The sequence below is a fragment of the Podarcis cretensis genome (genome assembly GCF_951804945.1).
Source record: "Podarcis cretensis genome assembly, chromosome: 10".
Lineage (NCBI taxonomy): Eukaryota > Metazoa > Chordata > Lepidosauria > Squamata > Lacertidae > Podarcis > Podarcis cretensis.
In genome coordinates this window covers 76,031,210-76,045,715 of record NC_137179.1, presented here as the reverse complement: position 1 = coordinate 76,045,715, position 14,506 = coordinate 76,031,210, and the positions used below count along the sequence as shown (strand labels likewise).

General features: G+C 43.9%; 1 protein-coding gene across 8 annotated transcripts in view; it reads right to left on the bottom strand.

Moving 5' to 3' along the window:
- Nucleotides 1–14,506, bottom strand: part of FRMD4A (FERM domain containing 4A) — a 434,151-nt gene that overhangs the window by 120,895 nt on the left and 298,750 nt on the right. For all 8 annotated transcript variants that reach the window (XM_079993568.1, XM_079993569.1, XM_079993570.1 and 5 more), the window contains one exon: nt 9,900–9,992. In XM_079993568.1, coding sequence (XP_079849694.1) covers nt 9,900–9,992 — 93 coding nt within the window. The remainder of the gene's footprint in view (nt 1–9,899; nt 9,993–14,506) is intronic.

Sequence of the window (14,506 nt, the reverse complement as noted above, 5' to 3'; positions counted from 1 at the left end):
GGACCTGATGGATTGACTTCAAAATATTATAAAGCTTTAAAGGAATGGATATTACAACCTTTGAAGGAAGTCTGTAACGAAATTCTTGAGGGGAAAAAGGCACCTGAAATGTGGAAAGAGGCTTACATCACGCTTATACCGAAGACAGAGACTGAGAAGACTCAACTCAAGAACTACCGCCCAATTTCTTTACTAAATGTGGATTACAAAATCTTTGCTGACATTTTAGCTAAAAGATTGAAAAAAGTATTGATGGGGGAGATTCACAGGGACCAAGCAGGCTTTCTCCCGAGAGGACATTTATCAGATAATGTAAGGAATATAATAGACATTTTGGAGATGTTAGAAGTTAACATAAATACAAAAGCTGTTTTGATATTTGTGGATGCGGAGAAAGCCTTTGACAATATTTCTTGGACCTTTATGAAGAAGAATCTCCAGGGTATGGGGGTAGGCCAAGGGTTTGAAAACGGTATAGGCGCAATATATTCTGAACAAAAGGCTAAACTTATAGTGAACAATGTGATTACGGAAGAACTTAAAATTGAGAAAGGGACATGCCAGGGGTGCCCAATCTCCCCGCTACTCTTTATTTCGGTCCTGGAGGTTTTGCTAAACATGATAAGAAAGGACCAGCTGGTCAAAGGGGTTCAGGTCGGAGCGAAACAATATAAATTGAGAGCTTTTGCAGATGATTTGGTACTTACATTACAAGAGCCAGAATCTAGTACTAAGAGAGTTTTGGAACTGATGCAAGAATTTGGTCAAATGGCAGGATTTAAATTAAATAAGTTAAAAACTAAGGTATTGGAGAAAAATTTAACAGCTATTGAGAAAGAGAAGTTTCAGAACGAGACAGGTTTAACTCTGGTTAAGAGTGTGAAATATTTGGGGATTAACATGACAGCAAAAAATATTAATTTATTTAAAGATAACTATGAGAAATGTTGGAAACAAGTTAAAAAAGACTTAGAAATTTGGTCAAATCTGAAGCTTTCCTTGTCTGGTTGAATAGCAGTTATAAAGATGAATGTATTGCCTAGAATGTTGTTTTTGTTTCAAACTTTGCAAATTGTGGACAAGATGGACTGTTTCAAGGGTTGGCAGCAAGATATCTCTAAATTTATCTGGCAGGGCAAAAAACCCAGGATAAAATTTAAGATTTTAACTGATGCAAAGGAAAGAGGGGGATTTGCCCTGCCAGATTTGAAACTTTATTATGAATCAGCAGCTTTCTGCTGGTTAAAGGACTGGCTGCTTCTCGAGAATACAGACATTTTGGATTTGGAAGGATTTAACAATTTTTTTGGGTGGCATGCATATTTGTGGTATGACAAGGTTAAGGCTCATAAAGGTTTTAAAAACCATATTGTCAGGAAAGCATTGTATAATGTCTGGATTAAATACAAAGATCTGCTAGAGAACAAAACTCCAAGGTGGCTGTCACCAATGGAGGCAAAAGCCTTGAAAAAACTTAATACGGAGGCTAAATGGCCAAAATATTGTGAAATTTTAGAACAGGAGGGTGATAAGTGGAAATTGCAGAGTTTCGAGAATCTAAAAGACAAAGTGCGAGACTGGCTTCATTATTATCAAATATTGGAGGTCTATAAGTTGGACAGGAAAATTGGCTTCCAGGTGGAAAAATCAAAACTGGAAACAGAGTTGTTAGAGTCCAAAACTAAGAATTTGTCAAAAATGTATAACTTGCTGTTGAAGTGGAATACACAGGATGAAACAGTTAAATCAGCTATGATTAAGTGGGCACAAGATATTGGTCATAACATTATGTTCGCTGACTGGGAAAGGTTGTGGACCACCGGTATGAAATTCACGGCATGTAATGCCTTGAGAGAGAATATTATGAAAATGATTTATAGGTGGTACATGACCCCAGTCAAGCTCGCAAAAATTTACCACTTATCAGAGAACAAATGTTGGAAATGTAAAGAAAATGAAGGTACATTCTTTCACCTCTGGTGGACATGCCCAAGGATTAAGGCTTTCTGGGAAATGATATATAACGAAATGAAAAAGGTATTTAAATATACCTTCTTGAAGAAACCAGAGGCCTTTCTCCTGGGTATGGTAAGCCATGTGGTGTTAAAGAAGGACAGAACTTTTTTTTTTTATGAAAACATGAATTTCAGCACCTCCCCAGTTTCAAATTTTCCATCCCCACCACAGACATTCATTTTCACCATCTGCGCATGTCAGAAACTTACACTAAAAGCACTGGAAATACATCTGAACCTTGTTACGCTTGTTGGTGTAAGGTCTTCAGAGAAAGCATCTCTCAGTTCTGAGACTAGAAGCCTGCTCAACATAAGTCACTCAGTTAATCACTAACAGCTTTGGGTTTTTCATTGCATCCTGTGTTCTCTGCCACATCTACAGTCAAAGGTATTAGTCATGGCATTCAAGATTGTAAAGACTAAGGCAATCTATATTAATTTCCAAGCAGCCTAAACAGAACAGAAAGAGCTATTCCTTCAGTTGTGACACACGGAAAAAGTAATGGCTGAAACAGAAGGCAATTTCCTGACAACAGTATCCCTGCTAGCATTTTGACAGAGAAGTTGCCTTGCTAAATAAGATGGCCTTCACTGCGGAATTCCCAGTTCTCGCCTACACTCTCTTTGCCTGCATCTCCTTCCATCCCTAAATGATCGCTTCCCTAATCCCTTCCCTGGAATCCTCTTCCAGCTCTTCCTTCTGGGGCAAAGGTCTCAGCTCAGCCCAGGCTTGCACTGGACTACTTTGCCAGTGACTCTTCTGTGGATGCTGCCCACTACTAACACCCTGGAGGCAGGATCCCTTAAGCAATTCCTTCTTTGCAAATTCTGATATGAACTGCCCTGACCCTGCCTCCTCAGCTAACATGGAGATCAGAAGGCAGTTATCTTGGATGTGTGTTTGTGTGTGGGTGTGTTGTACTTCCCTGAATTTTGCAGCATAGTTTGGAAGTTGAACGGACTTCTGGAATGGATTCTGTTCGACTTCCAATGTATGACTGTACCTTTGTGCTGCCAAGATCATATATAAGACCAGTTCTTTTGATAATACATACACAAACATGCATTTTATTTAGAAATGTGTACTTTGAGAGGAAAAATGCATTTGAATATAGCTTTCCTTGTGATTTTTTTTTTAAAAAAACACATTTTCTATTGAAAAACATTTATAAACTACTGGAAAATATTTTAAAATCTGTAAGATTAATATGGAAATGGGACAGAACAGACTCAGGTGAGGAACAGAACTTTAGAAATTGACTCAGGTGAGGAACAGCCTGATCTAGTTCTCCCTCCCTGGAGATAGCTTGAAAACTGGGCTATCCTAACTTGGGTTGCGGGACGCGGGTGGAGCTGTGGGTAAAACCTCAGTGCCTAGGACTTGCCGATCGTATGGTTGGCGGTTCGAATCCCCGCGGCGGGGTGAGCTCCCATCTTTCGGTCCCAGCTCCTGCCCACCTAGCAGTTCGAAAGCACCCCCAAGTGCAAGTAGATAAAATAGGTACCGCTTTATAGCGGGAAGGTAAACGGCATTTCCGTGTGCTGCGCTGATGCTGGCTCACCAGAGCAGCTTCGTCACGCTGGCCACGTGACCCGGAAGTGTCTCCGGACAGCGCTGGCCCCCGGCCTCTTAAGTGAGATGGGCGCACAACCCTAGAGTCGGACACGACTGGCCCGTACGGGCAGGGGTACCTTTACCTTTTTAACTTGGGTTGCAGGAGCTGAACATAGAAGCCCCCACAATTGCTACGCCCCACTATCACAATAAAGATCGTGTGCATTATATAGACAGCAGGCCCAGTGGATAAAACCTATCTGCCATTTCATTCACATATGCTACTGCTGGACAAAATGCAAAGAGCTTGTGCCGGGGGGGGGGGGCGCTGAAAAAGAAAGAAAGAGTCAAACAGCCCCATTGCTGATATGTTAAGTAGTCAGCTGGAAAGGAATAAGAATCATAGAATCATAGAATTGGAAGAGACCACAAGGGCCATCGAGTCCAACCCCCTGCCAAGCAGGAAACACCATCAGAGCACTCCTGACATATGGTTGTCAAGCCTCTGCTTAAAGACCTCCAAAGAAGGAGACTCCACCACACTCCTTGGCAGCAAATTCCACTGTCGAACAGCTCTTACTGTCAGGAAGTTCTTCCTAATGTTTAGGTGGAATCTTCTTTCTTGTAGTTTGGAACCATTGCTCTGTGTCCGCTTCTCTGGAGCAGCAGAAAACAACCTTTCTCCCTCTTCTATGTGACATCCTTTTATATATTTGAACATGGCTATCATATCACCCCTTAACCTCCTCTTCTCCAGGCTAAACATGCCCAGCTCCCTTAGCCGTTCCTCATAAGGCATCGTTTCCAGGCCTTTGACCATTTTGGTTGCCCTCCTCTGGACACGTTCCAGTTTGTCCGTGTCCTTCTTGAACTGTGGTGCCCAGAAAAGCAACAGAAGCCTCCCCCTCTGAGAGCAGGACTCTCTCTATTGATTTTAACATCTAGTGTATCCGTCTTCAGAGGCCAAGGAGAGTGGGATCCCTCCAGGCTGCATCCCATTCTCATTTTATTCCAGAACACCAGCAATCAGAACTAATGATGGGCAATTTAGCTTTGGTATGCACATCTCTCGCCAGCTTGCATCTCGTCTTCTGTGTGTGTGTGATTTCCTATTCCAAAGCTGAACACAACCCTACTAAAGGGAGAGGGGGATTTTCACTCCCAAGCAGGTGCGCAGCCTGGGAGTCATTTTGGACTCACAGCTGTCCATGGAAATGAATGTTAATTCTGTGTCTAGGGCGGCTGTCTACCAGCTCCACCTGCCTGCTCACTGTCTTGCCAGAGTGGTGCATGCTCTGGTTATCTCCCGCTTGGACTACTGCAGTGTGCTCTATGTGGGGCTACCTTTGAAGGTGACTCAGAAACTACAAGTAATCCAGAATGCGACAGCTAGACTGGTGACTGGGAGTGGCTGCCGGGACCATATAACACTGGTCCTGAAAGGCCTCCCTTGGCTCCCAGACGTTTTCAAGCACAATTCAAAGTGTTGGTGCTGACCTTTAAAGCCCTAAACGGCCTCAGCCCAGGATACCTGAAGGAGTGTCTCCACCCCCATTGTTCAGCCCGGACTCTGAGGTCCAGCGCCAAGGGCCTTCTGGCAGTTCCCTCCCTGCAAGAAGTGAAGCTACAGGGAACCAGGCAGAGGGCCTTCTTGGTAGTCACGCCCACCCTGTGGAACACCCTCCCATCAGATGTCAAGGAAATAAAGAACTATCTGACTTATAGAAGACATCTGAGGGCAGCCCTGTTTAGGGAAGTTTTTAATGTTTTATGTTTTACTGTGTTTGGTGTTTTAATTTGCTAGAAGCCTCCAAGAATGTGTGGGACAACCCAGTCAGATGAACAGTACAGTAATAATAATAGTAATAGTAATAATAATAGCTTTTCCCAGGGAATTTTACTGCTGAATCGGAAAAAACAGCAATCTGTGGAAAAACCTGATTGCCATTTGCTCCAATTCAGTGATAAAACACTCAGAGAAAGTGCTGGGACAAAAAAACCAAACCTGCTTGGACATGGCATTTTAAAGCCCAGACCTGTGCCTAGAAAGTCAGAGTGAAAGGAAGTCTGGATGAGTCCTAAGATGAGAAAAAAGTCTCCTGTAATCGAGCTACATGATAATAGGGCCTAGGTCACTATGCTCCTCCCACACCCCGCCAGTCCTGTTTCTGGAGATACCTGCATATCTTCTGGAGATAGCAGCATACCTAGCATGTCTAGCATACCTAGCTATAGTGCCTAGTTGCAGAAGTGAGGGCTGGAAATGCAGACAGAACCTCCTTATCTGAATTACGCCAGCTAAATATTTGCTTTGGACTCTGAGCTTTGTTGTCAGTATTTGTAATAGGTGTGGAACCATTTCGTTACACTGCAGTCCATGTTACCCAGAAGCGTTCTCACTTGTTCCGCTGAAGGTTTTAATGATTCCCTCCTTCCGGACTTCTATGTGCAACTTTTGTCGGTGATTACCAGATCAAGTGGGATGCAGGTGGGGCTGTGGGTAAAACCTCAGTGCCTAGGACTTGCTGATCGTATGGTCGGCGGTTCGAATCCCCGCAGCGGGGTAAGCTCCCGTCTTTCGGTCCCAGCTCCTGCCCACCTAGCAGTTCGAAAGCACTCCTAAGTGCAAGTAGATAAATAGGAACCACTTACTAGCGGGAAGGTAAACGGCGTTTCCGTGTGCTGCGCTGGTGCTGGCTCGCCAGATGCAGCTTCGTCACGCTGGCCACGTGACCCAGAAGTGTCTCCAGACAGTGCTGGCCCCCGGCCTCTTAAGCAAGATGAGCACGCAACCCCAGAGTCGGTCACGACTGGCCCGTACGGGCAGGGGTACCTTTACCTTTTTACCAGATCAAGTATAGAGGCTGTTTCTAACAAAGAGGTGAGAAGTCTCTGAAAGCTTATTTCAGAACTTTCAGCAATGTGAACAGAGCAATTTATTTTGGTTATAGTGAGAGTGAATCATCGCCCTTTTTAACTGAGTAGCTGCATGGGAATATTCCAAGGAAAGCTGGACTTGCTGCATCAAGGAACATTTGGCTTAGATAAATGAGCAAGACATATTGCAAGTTGCTGTTGGCATCTGTCTGCCTTGAGAGACAATGGAGTGCACCTCCAGGGGTAAAGTATTAGTGGAACTAAAATTACAATGGTTTTTTGAAAAAGATACAGCATATATTGTCTCTGTATTTGGAGACGGGCTGCGGCCCAGTGGAAGAGCACATGGAAGAAGCCTCCAGTTCAGTCTGTACCATCTCCAGGTAGAACTGGAAATGATTTCAGTCAGAAACCCAGGAGAGCTGCTACCATTCTGTATTACTAACTGAGTTAGGTAGCCTGATGGTCTGACACCTGCCTTTCCACCTCACAGTGATGTGATAAGAGGCAGCTAGCATAACTAAAAAACACACCCTATAATATAATGAATGGAAAACAAAAATATAGTCAGAATAGCAGGAAAATTACAAAAAAACAACAACAACCCTACAAAACAATTCATGGTGGCAGGGGGTGTAGAGTCAAGAAAATCACACAAAAAGTCATCAAAAGTCATAGAACAGAAATGGAGAAAAAATGGATTTCCTGGGTCAGGGAGCTTCAAATCTTGAGCACTAACAAGGGGGGGGGGGAGAGGCCCTTTCTTCTTGTACTAGTCAATTTTACATCAGACTGTACAACTGTACTAAAAAAGGCCTCAATGAACGTATTGGACAGGTAAACTTCTGAGGCCAGAAGCAAACAGGTACACAGTGTCTTTGGTAGGAAAAAGGAGACAGGCTCCATTAAGAGTCATGCAGCTGCTCTTGGAACTGGCTGAAGTACAGTATCTAGTTCCATGGTTATGGTGGTTCAACACCAATGCCCAGAAAACCAGTCTCCAAATAATGAATTGGAGACTGAAGATGCAGCAGGTATCCCCATCGCACCCACCTTCTCCTGCCCCGTTTTCTGCTCCCAGGATTCCCCTCTCCTTTCTGTGTTATGTGACAACTACTGTTTCCTGTGACACCCCAGCTGGGCAAACTGTGATTTGCTTCCAGCCCATTCTTCAAATCAGTGGTTTAAAGTCGGTCTGGCAAACCAGTTCCAAGGAAATTCTGTTTGCAGTTCCCTTTAGGTCTCATGGCAATGTATGGCTGAAGGAAACCCAGAAAGAAAGATGGAATCTGCCCATAATAGGGGGAGGACAAGGAGGGAGTGTGTAAGCCTGCAGCACTTAAATAATGTTCAGGCATCTGTATGAATGTGTGAAGGGTTAGACAAGGGACGGAAACAGGGTCCCCAGCTGTAGTAGCTGCCCCTCAGATTTCCATGCAATAGGTGCAAAGGTCTGATTGGACACTCTCAGAAAAACTCTCCCCAAGCAGAATAACCTTGGTTTAGCAGGGTTTCCAATCAGAGGGACAATGTCTAGGCACATGCCATCAAGCATACTATAAAAACACATTCAACCTTTGCCAATATCACGGGACAAACTAATGAGAAGCTGGCATGTCTGAGGAGATATGGGGGGCATGACTTGTGTGTGCACCCTTGCCTGCCATAGCTTCATGTATTCACACAAACACAGTCTACATATGTCTTCTTGCACTGAAATTTTCCATCACTAACTTTCTTTTGTCATGTCACCCACAGGTCTTTTCCAGGTTCTCTCAACATAACTGCTGGCTCCCTTTTTCATTTTTTACTCCCAACATCATGGCTTCTTCCTGCGCTGAGTTAATCCTTCACCCTCTCATTTTAAATGCTTCCCCAAAGCTCAACACTGCAAATAACACTTACTTTATCACAGTGTCTTTCCTTCCTGCTTCCCTAATATGTTATTCTCCTTGTTTGGGTTAGACTGCAAAAATTGTTTGGGTTTGAGGCTTATGTATGTCCATAAAGATACATGTCTCTGATGGTCAGTATACAAAAAACGACATTTTCATAATTAAACACCATTCAGCCTTCAACTCCTAATTCGTATCTGCTTTTCTAAAGTTCATAACTGCCTGTGCATCTCTCTGCGGTATAACAGAAGAATGACTATGCAGTTATGAACTGTGGAAGGAGAGATATAAATTAGGAGTTTAGGCATTTCCACATATGATATGTGCACAAACATATATTCTCATTTAACTATCTATGTCTTCCCTCTAAGAATCCTGGCAATCATAGCTTTCACACACATTACTTCAACCATCCTTACTGATATTAAAAGATTATAAATATTATACAAATAAATACTACAAATATACAACTCATTATATTTATTTTTCATATTTATACTCCACCTCTCTGCTCTAAGTGAAAATACCCAAATAAGGTATATAAGCCGGTAAGATAAACCAGAATCATTGCCCATCAAAGAGGAGGATGTACAGTGAAGGGAATGTCAGCTTGTCTAAAGCCATCTAAAGCGTTTGAGGTGAGATCTGAACATGAACCTCAGCACCATCTGTGCCACCCTTCCTCCCAGGGCGGTTCACAACACAGTAAAATGCAACCACCACAAACAACCACAACTATGTATCTAAAAGCCAAAGGACATAATGCAGCAGACAATGATACTAAAACTGTTGGGCTATGGAATCCATTTATGTCCCCAAAGCCAGCACAAACCGATACATCTTCAGTTGATGCCTAAAAGTGGTCAATGTGAAGACAAATATACTTCCCTGGGACGGGACTTCCACAATTGGGAAGCTGCCACTGAGGAGGTCCTCAGGACATATCCCAACCATCTTGAAGCTCGGGTTGTCCTGTTGTTCAGGGCTACGTACCTCAGTACCAACACCTGGGTTCTCACTGGCAGCTGGCACAAGGCTTTATTGTTTGGTGAAATGCCCTTTTGTAGCCTCAAACTTGCAGCAGCATAGGAAGCTATCTTATTCTGAGTCAGTCCTACACTGACTGGCAGCTCATTTCTTGGGTAGCTGCTGTTGTTCTGCCTACATGCTGGGGATTTGATGTGGGACCTTAAACATGCAAGGCACATGCCCTACCATAGAGCTGTGGCCCTTCCCCATTCTGTGCCCTAGTGATTTTCTGCAGTGGGGACTTTGTGGGTCCTTACGTTTCCGTGCGCTGCTCTGGTTCGCCAGAAGCGACTTAGTCATGCTGGCCACATGACCTGGAATCTGCGGACAAACATTGGCTCCCTTGGCCAGTAAAGCAAGATGAGCGCCACAACCCCAGAGTCGTCCATAACTGGACCTAACGGTCAGGGGTCCCTTGACACTTTACCTTACCCTTTCTAAACAACACCAACTCTGAACTTACTACAAGAACAAAAATGCAAAAACATGCTGTGGTACATTCTGAGAGATGCCAAAACATATACTCACCTGACGCAAAAGTACAAAACAACCGGTCCCGACTTTTTGGGGAAGTCGTGTTCCAGCACCCTGCGGTCCAGCTGAAGCCAGTTCAGGTGGCCCCTGATGAAGGTAAGAGACAAAGGGATGGAAGTGAAACAAGAGGTTTCTTCCTCCTACCTATTTTGACTGAGACTGTAGATATAATAATGCAGCTGAGAAAGTGGCTTCTCTCACTTACTGTATTTGAGGAATACACACAACATTGCTGTGGGGATGGCAGGGCCGTCACTTCAGGCTTAAATGTTTAACATGTGAAGCTCACCTTGTCAGAGTGAGGACTGGAGATGTACAATGCAAAGAGGCAGAACCAAAGAGATAAGCGCTTTTGCCCTTTATTGCAGCCTTGCCACCCTTGGCATGACTATATAATGGAAAGTCTGTCAGGCTTTCCATTAAAAGTTGCTACTGCTAGGAGTTTATACAAGGTCTGTACTATTTCACTGCAGGCTAAAACACAGCCAAACAATGTCTCAGATATTTTATTTGCCACCCAGTATGTCTGAAACGGCCTTGCAAATAGAGCCTGCCAAGTTGCCTTTCAAGAGCTTTCAAAAACACAGCTGCTGCTTCTCTCTCTCTCTCTCTCTCTCTCTCTCTCTCTCTCTCTCTCTCTCACACACACACACACACACACACACACACACCACACACACACTGTAGTTACTGGTACTTCATGCTGCTCTCAGTTTGCTTTACACCATTTTCCCTTGTAAAGACTCATGGGTTCTGCACACCCAGTTCCAACCTGAGGCATCTTGTGGTGATCACAGAAGTTGGGGAGTCTCAGAGGGTGGTGGCTTTTGGTCTCCTTACAGAGGCATCTTTGCACTGAGCCTTCCCACCATCTTTTCTGTTCACAGAGTGTCCCAATAACTAGCAAAAGCTGCTGACCAAAGAGCATAGCGGGACAAAAGCAGCAAGTGAGAATGCCACATACAACAATGCCTCTCTCTCACCACTGACTCCAACCCAATTTATTCTCTTGCATTTATACCTCATGGCATTTACTGGGTGGAAAGACTATTCCTCTGCATATTTTCTGTATTGCAAATGAAGGACAATTAACTCTTTCTAGTCCATGGATCATGGGGAGCCTTCTCATTGTGAAGCTATTAACAATACGCAATCATGGAAGCAAAGAAGTTCTGGTGGGGAGATCCCATCAGTGCAATGGATACATTTGGGACAGCTCTTTTGGCCAAGCGGCAGGGAAGAGTATGGCTGTGCCCCCACCAGGCCCCTTTGGTTGCAACCCTTTGCTCTTGGGTTTCTGAGTTGAGAGGTTTTTGTTGTCACCTCTGTCTGCCATCATGAAACATTCTTTTAGATATTAGTACATTTTAACTCTCCTGCAGCATATACAGTATGCATTTTCTTTTCTTATGATTATGGAGTAGTTCTTTTAATTTCTGAGGCAGACTTAACTTCAAAAACACCACCAACATATTCACAAGTACCTCCTGCAGAAGTGGAGCGCACAGGAACATGGCCAATTTGTTCTTACTTATCTGGGCACAACTGTGGCACAGACACACTCTTACTTTAACAGAAAGTGGAATATTAAATATTATCCTTATGCAACCCCAACTTACTGCAAATAAATATGGTAGTTTATATGTGTTTTACTGTGCAGTTCTATGTATAACTGTAAAGATTACTTCACTTTGAAAGGTGTTGTTAATATTGCCAGTACAGAAAAGGAGAGTGACATGCTCCTTGCCAAATGTTAAAAAATGGCAACATTTGCCTTAATTACAAGATCACCAATGGTTGTGATCTAGTCCTGAAAGTCCACTGATAGCATAGTCTACGATAACTTTGAACCAGGATAACACCCATGTATATTAGGAACTCTCTGAAGACCACTGAGAAGGAGAATGGCTCTATGAAGAGCAGCCCAGGCCTCTGAGAGAGAAGCCTCACTGGGGTCCCATGCAGCCCCTCCAAGGTTATTTGTTTTCCTTGAGACGCTCACTGCAGAAGCCACAGAATACAGAGGATGCTCAATGGTGCCACACAATAGACAGCATCCTTTCTTTAGATGGTGATGAGGGGTGGAGGCCCTGCCTCCTCAGCTCTGGGGAGCACGTGGACCTCCAAATGTTGTTGTGCTCCAACTCCTCTCAGCCCTAGCCAGCCTAGCACGGTCAATAGTGAAAGATGAGAGAGGTGGTAGCCTAGCAAACTTTGGAGAGGCTACACGTTCCTCATCCCTGCGCTACTGACTGTCTCTGTTTCCAGTGCCAGGTGGCCGGCTGCTGCAACTCATTCCCAGCAGGCTCTGCATAATGACCTGGCAAGCCGGGACAAAGCATGATACTACACAACCTAAATTTGCAGAGGAGCAGAATTTCCCTCCCCCACAACCTGCTGCATACTTCTTTTGGATATAGCCTGACCCTAAAGTTAATACTGTGAAATGTTTCTAAGATCTTTCAAACATGAAGATTCTTCTTTTCAATTCTTCTTTTCACTTTCATAGCATGGCAATCTCATTCTGGTCACGCAGTATGAAGTAATGACCCGATATCACCAAAAGGAGCTATTAAGTCACCAACACAAAGGTTGTTCCCATTGATTTTCCATTCAGGTTGTCATGAGGCAGCGCAACTAATGAATGGAAATCCCCAGTACAAATCATTTCTAAATAAATTACACCTGTAGAGATTTTCCTCTGGAGTCAAAGAATTACTTTCATACGACATAGTTTAGGGCTGCTCTCACAAGCCTCCCCCTTTGTTTAAACACTCAACCTATACCAGTAAAAGTGGGTTTTTTCCAGGTTCTCAATGGGTTCAGATTTGTTTTTTAAATAAAAACTAGTTGGTGGACCCAATGTTATTTTTCTAGAAAACGAGGTGCCAGAACTCCCCATGAATGCCTCTCTTGTCCTTTATAACAGCAATGGCGCCCACCTGAGAGGTGCCGGAACTGAGTTCTGGCAAGTCCCAGCTGAAAAAAAGGCCTGGGTGGACTGTTGATTTGTATTTTAATTAAAAATACCACAGTATTTTGACAGAGAGGTCCTTGGAGCATTTTTCATTGACAGCAATTTTGCTTGTGGAGGTAGCCTTTTCTGGAGAGCTGCACTCCTTCTGAGGGAGCAGGGGTGCCCCGAGAGGTGCTCCAAGAAACATCTTTGCCCACAGAGACCCAAGTGGCCTCCACAGCAAAGGCCACATCACCAGCTGGACAGATGTGACTTGTCTACTGTGAGTCATGTGTTGGTAACCTCATGTTTATCTTAATGCAAAGCTTTCTATACAGCTGGCCCAGAGGCTTAAGCTGGTGCAGAATGACTTAGCTCTGCTTGTGAATGATGCCCCTTATCCAACACATATCCTGCCAGGGCAACCAGTCCTAAGGAATTGGCACTTGTACGTGGGTGGCACTGTGGGTTAAACCACAGAGCCTAGGACTTGCCAATCAGAAGGTCGGCGGTTCGAATCCCTGTGACGGGGTGAGCTCCCGTTGCTCGGTCCCTGCTCCTGCCAACCTAGCAGTTCGAAAGCATGTCAAAGTGCAAGTAGATAAATAGGGACCGCTCTGGTGGGAAGGTAAACGGCGTTTCTGTGAGCTGCTCTGGTTCGCCTGAAGCGGCTTTGTCATGCTGGCCACATGACCCGGAAGCTGTACGCCGACTCCCTTGGCCAATAAAGCGAGATGAGTGCCACAACCCCAGAGTCAGTCACGACTGAACCTAATGGTCAGGGGTCTCTTTACCTTTTTACCTATTAATCATTGGGTCCGTTTTAAGGCCTTGCTACTTACGGAAGCTGCCCAGAGTGGCTGGGGCAACCCAGTCACGTGGCAGCAAATGATAGATAGCTAGATATAGATGATAGATAGATAGATAGATAGATAGATAGATAGATAGATAGATGGTAGTATTAAACTCTGGACCATGTGACTTGAAAGACCATCTTCCCCTCCACTGCCTGGTAAAGACATTAAGATGAACAAATGGAACCCAGTTACTCTTGCTGCAACCTGAGGATTATTGACTTATGATAACATGCAGATGGGCCTTTTCACTGATAGAACCACTGTGGTCCAGTGCTCTCCCTGATAAAATATGAGAGGCCCTATCACGATTGGAATTCCTGCAGGGTTTTTAAGAGGCATCTATTTACGTAGGTATTCCTTTGATCTTTTAACCTCAACCTGAACCCCCTAGTTTAATTGTTTTAGTTGCTGTTATAACTGTTTTCATTTTGGGGTTGTTTTAATGGGCTTGTTCATTGTGTATTTTAATTACATTTGTTTACATTTTTGTAATTGGTTTTCTGGTTATAAACCACTTAGAAGCCAATTTGACCACTTCCCAGCCCACAGCTCCTAAGAGAGTTTCTCCATACAAAACATATATGTAAAGTTCTTTCTTCATGCCACAGTGCAATCAATGCCAGCAATGCTGGAGCTGTTCTTGGTGGACTTTACCTGAGAAGACTGTGTGATATTTTACCATGGAGATAAATTGGTTAAACATTTTGAAGATACTAATTGAATATTGATTATTTTCCAGCATCTCCTGGGCTCCTTTTGTTCTAGTCACTGCATGATAAATGGTTAAC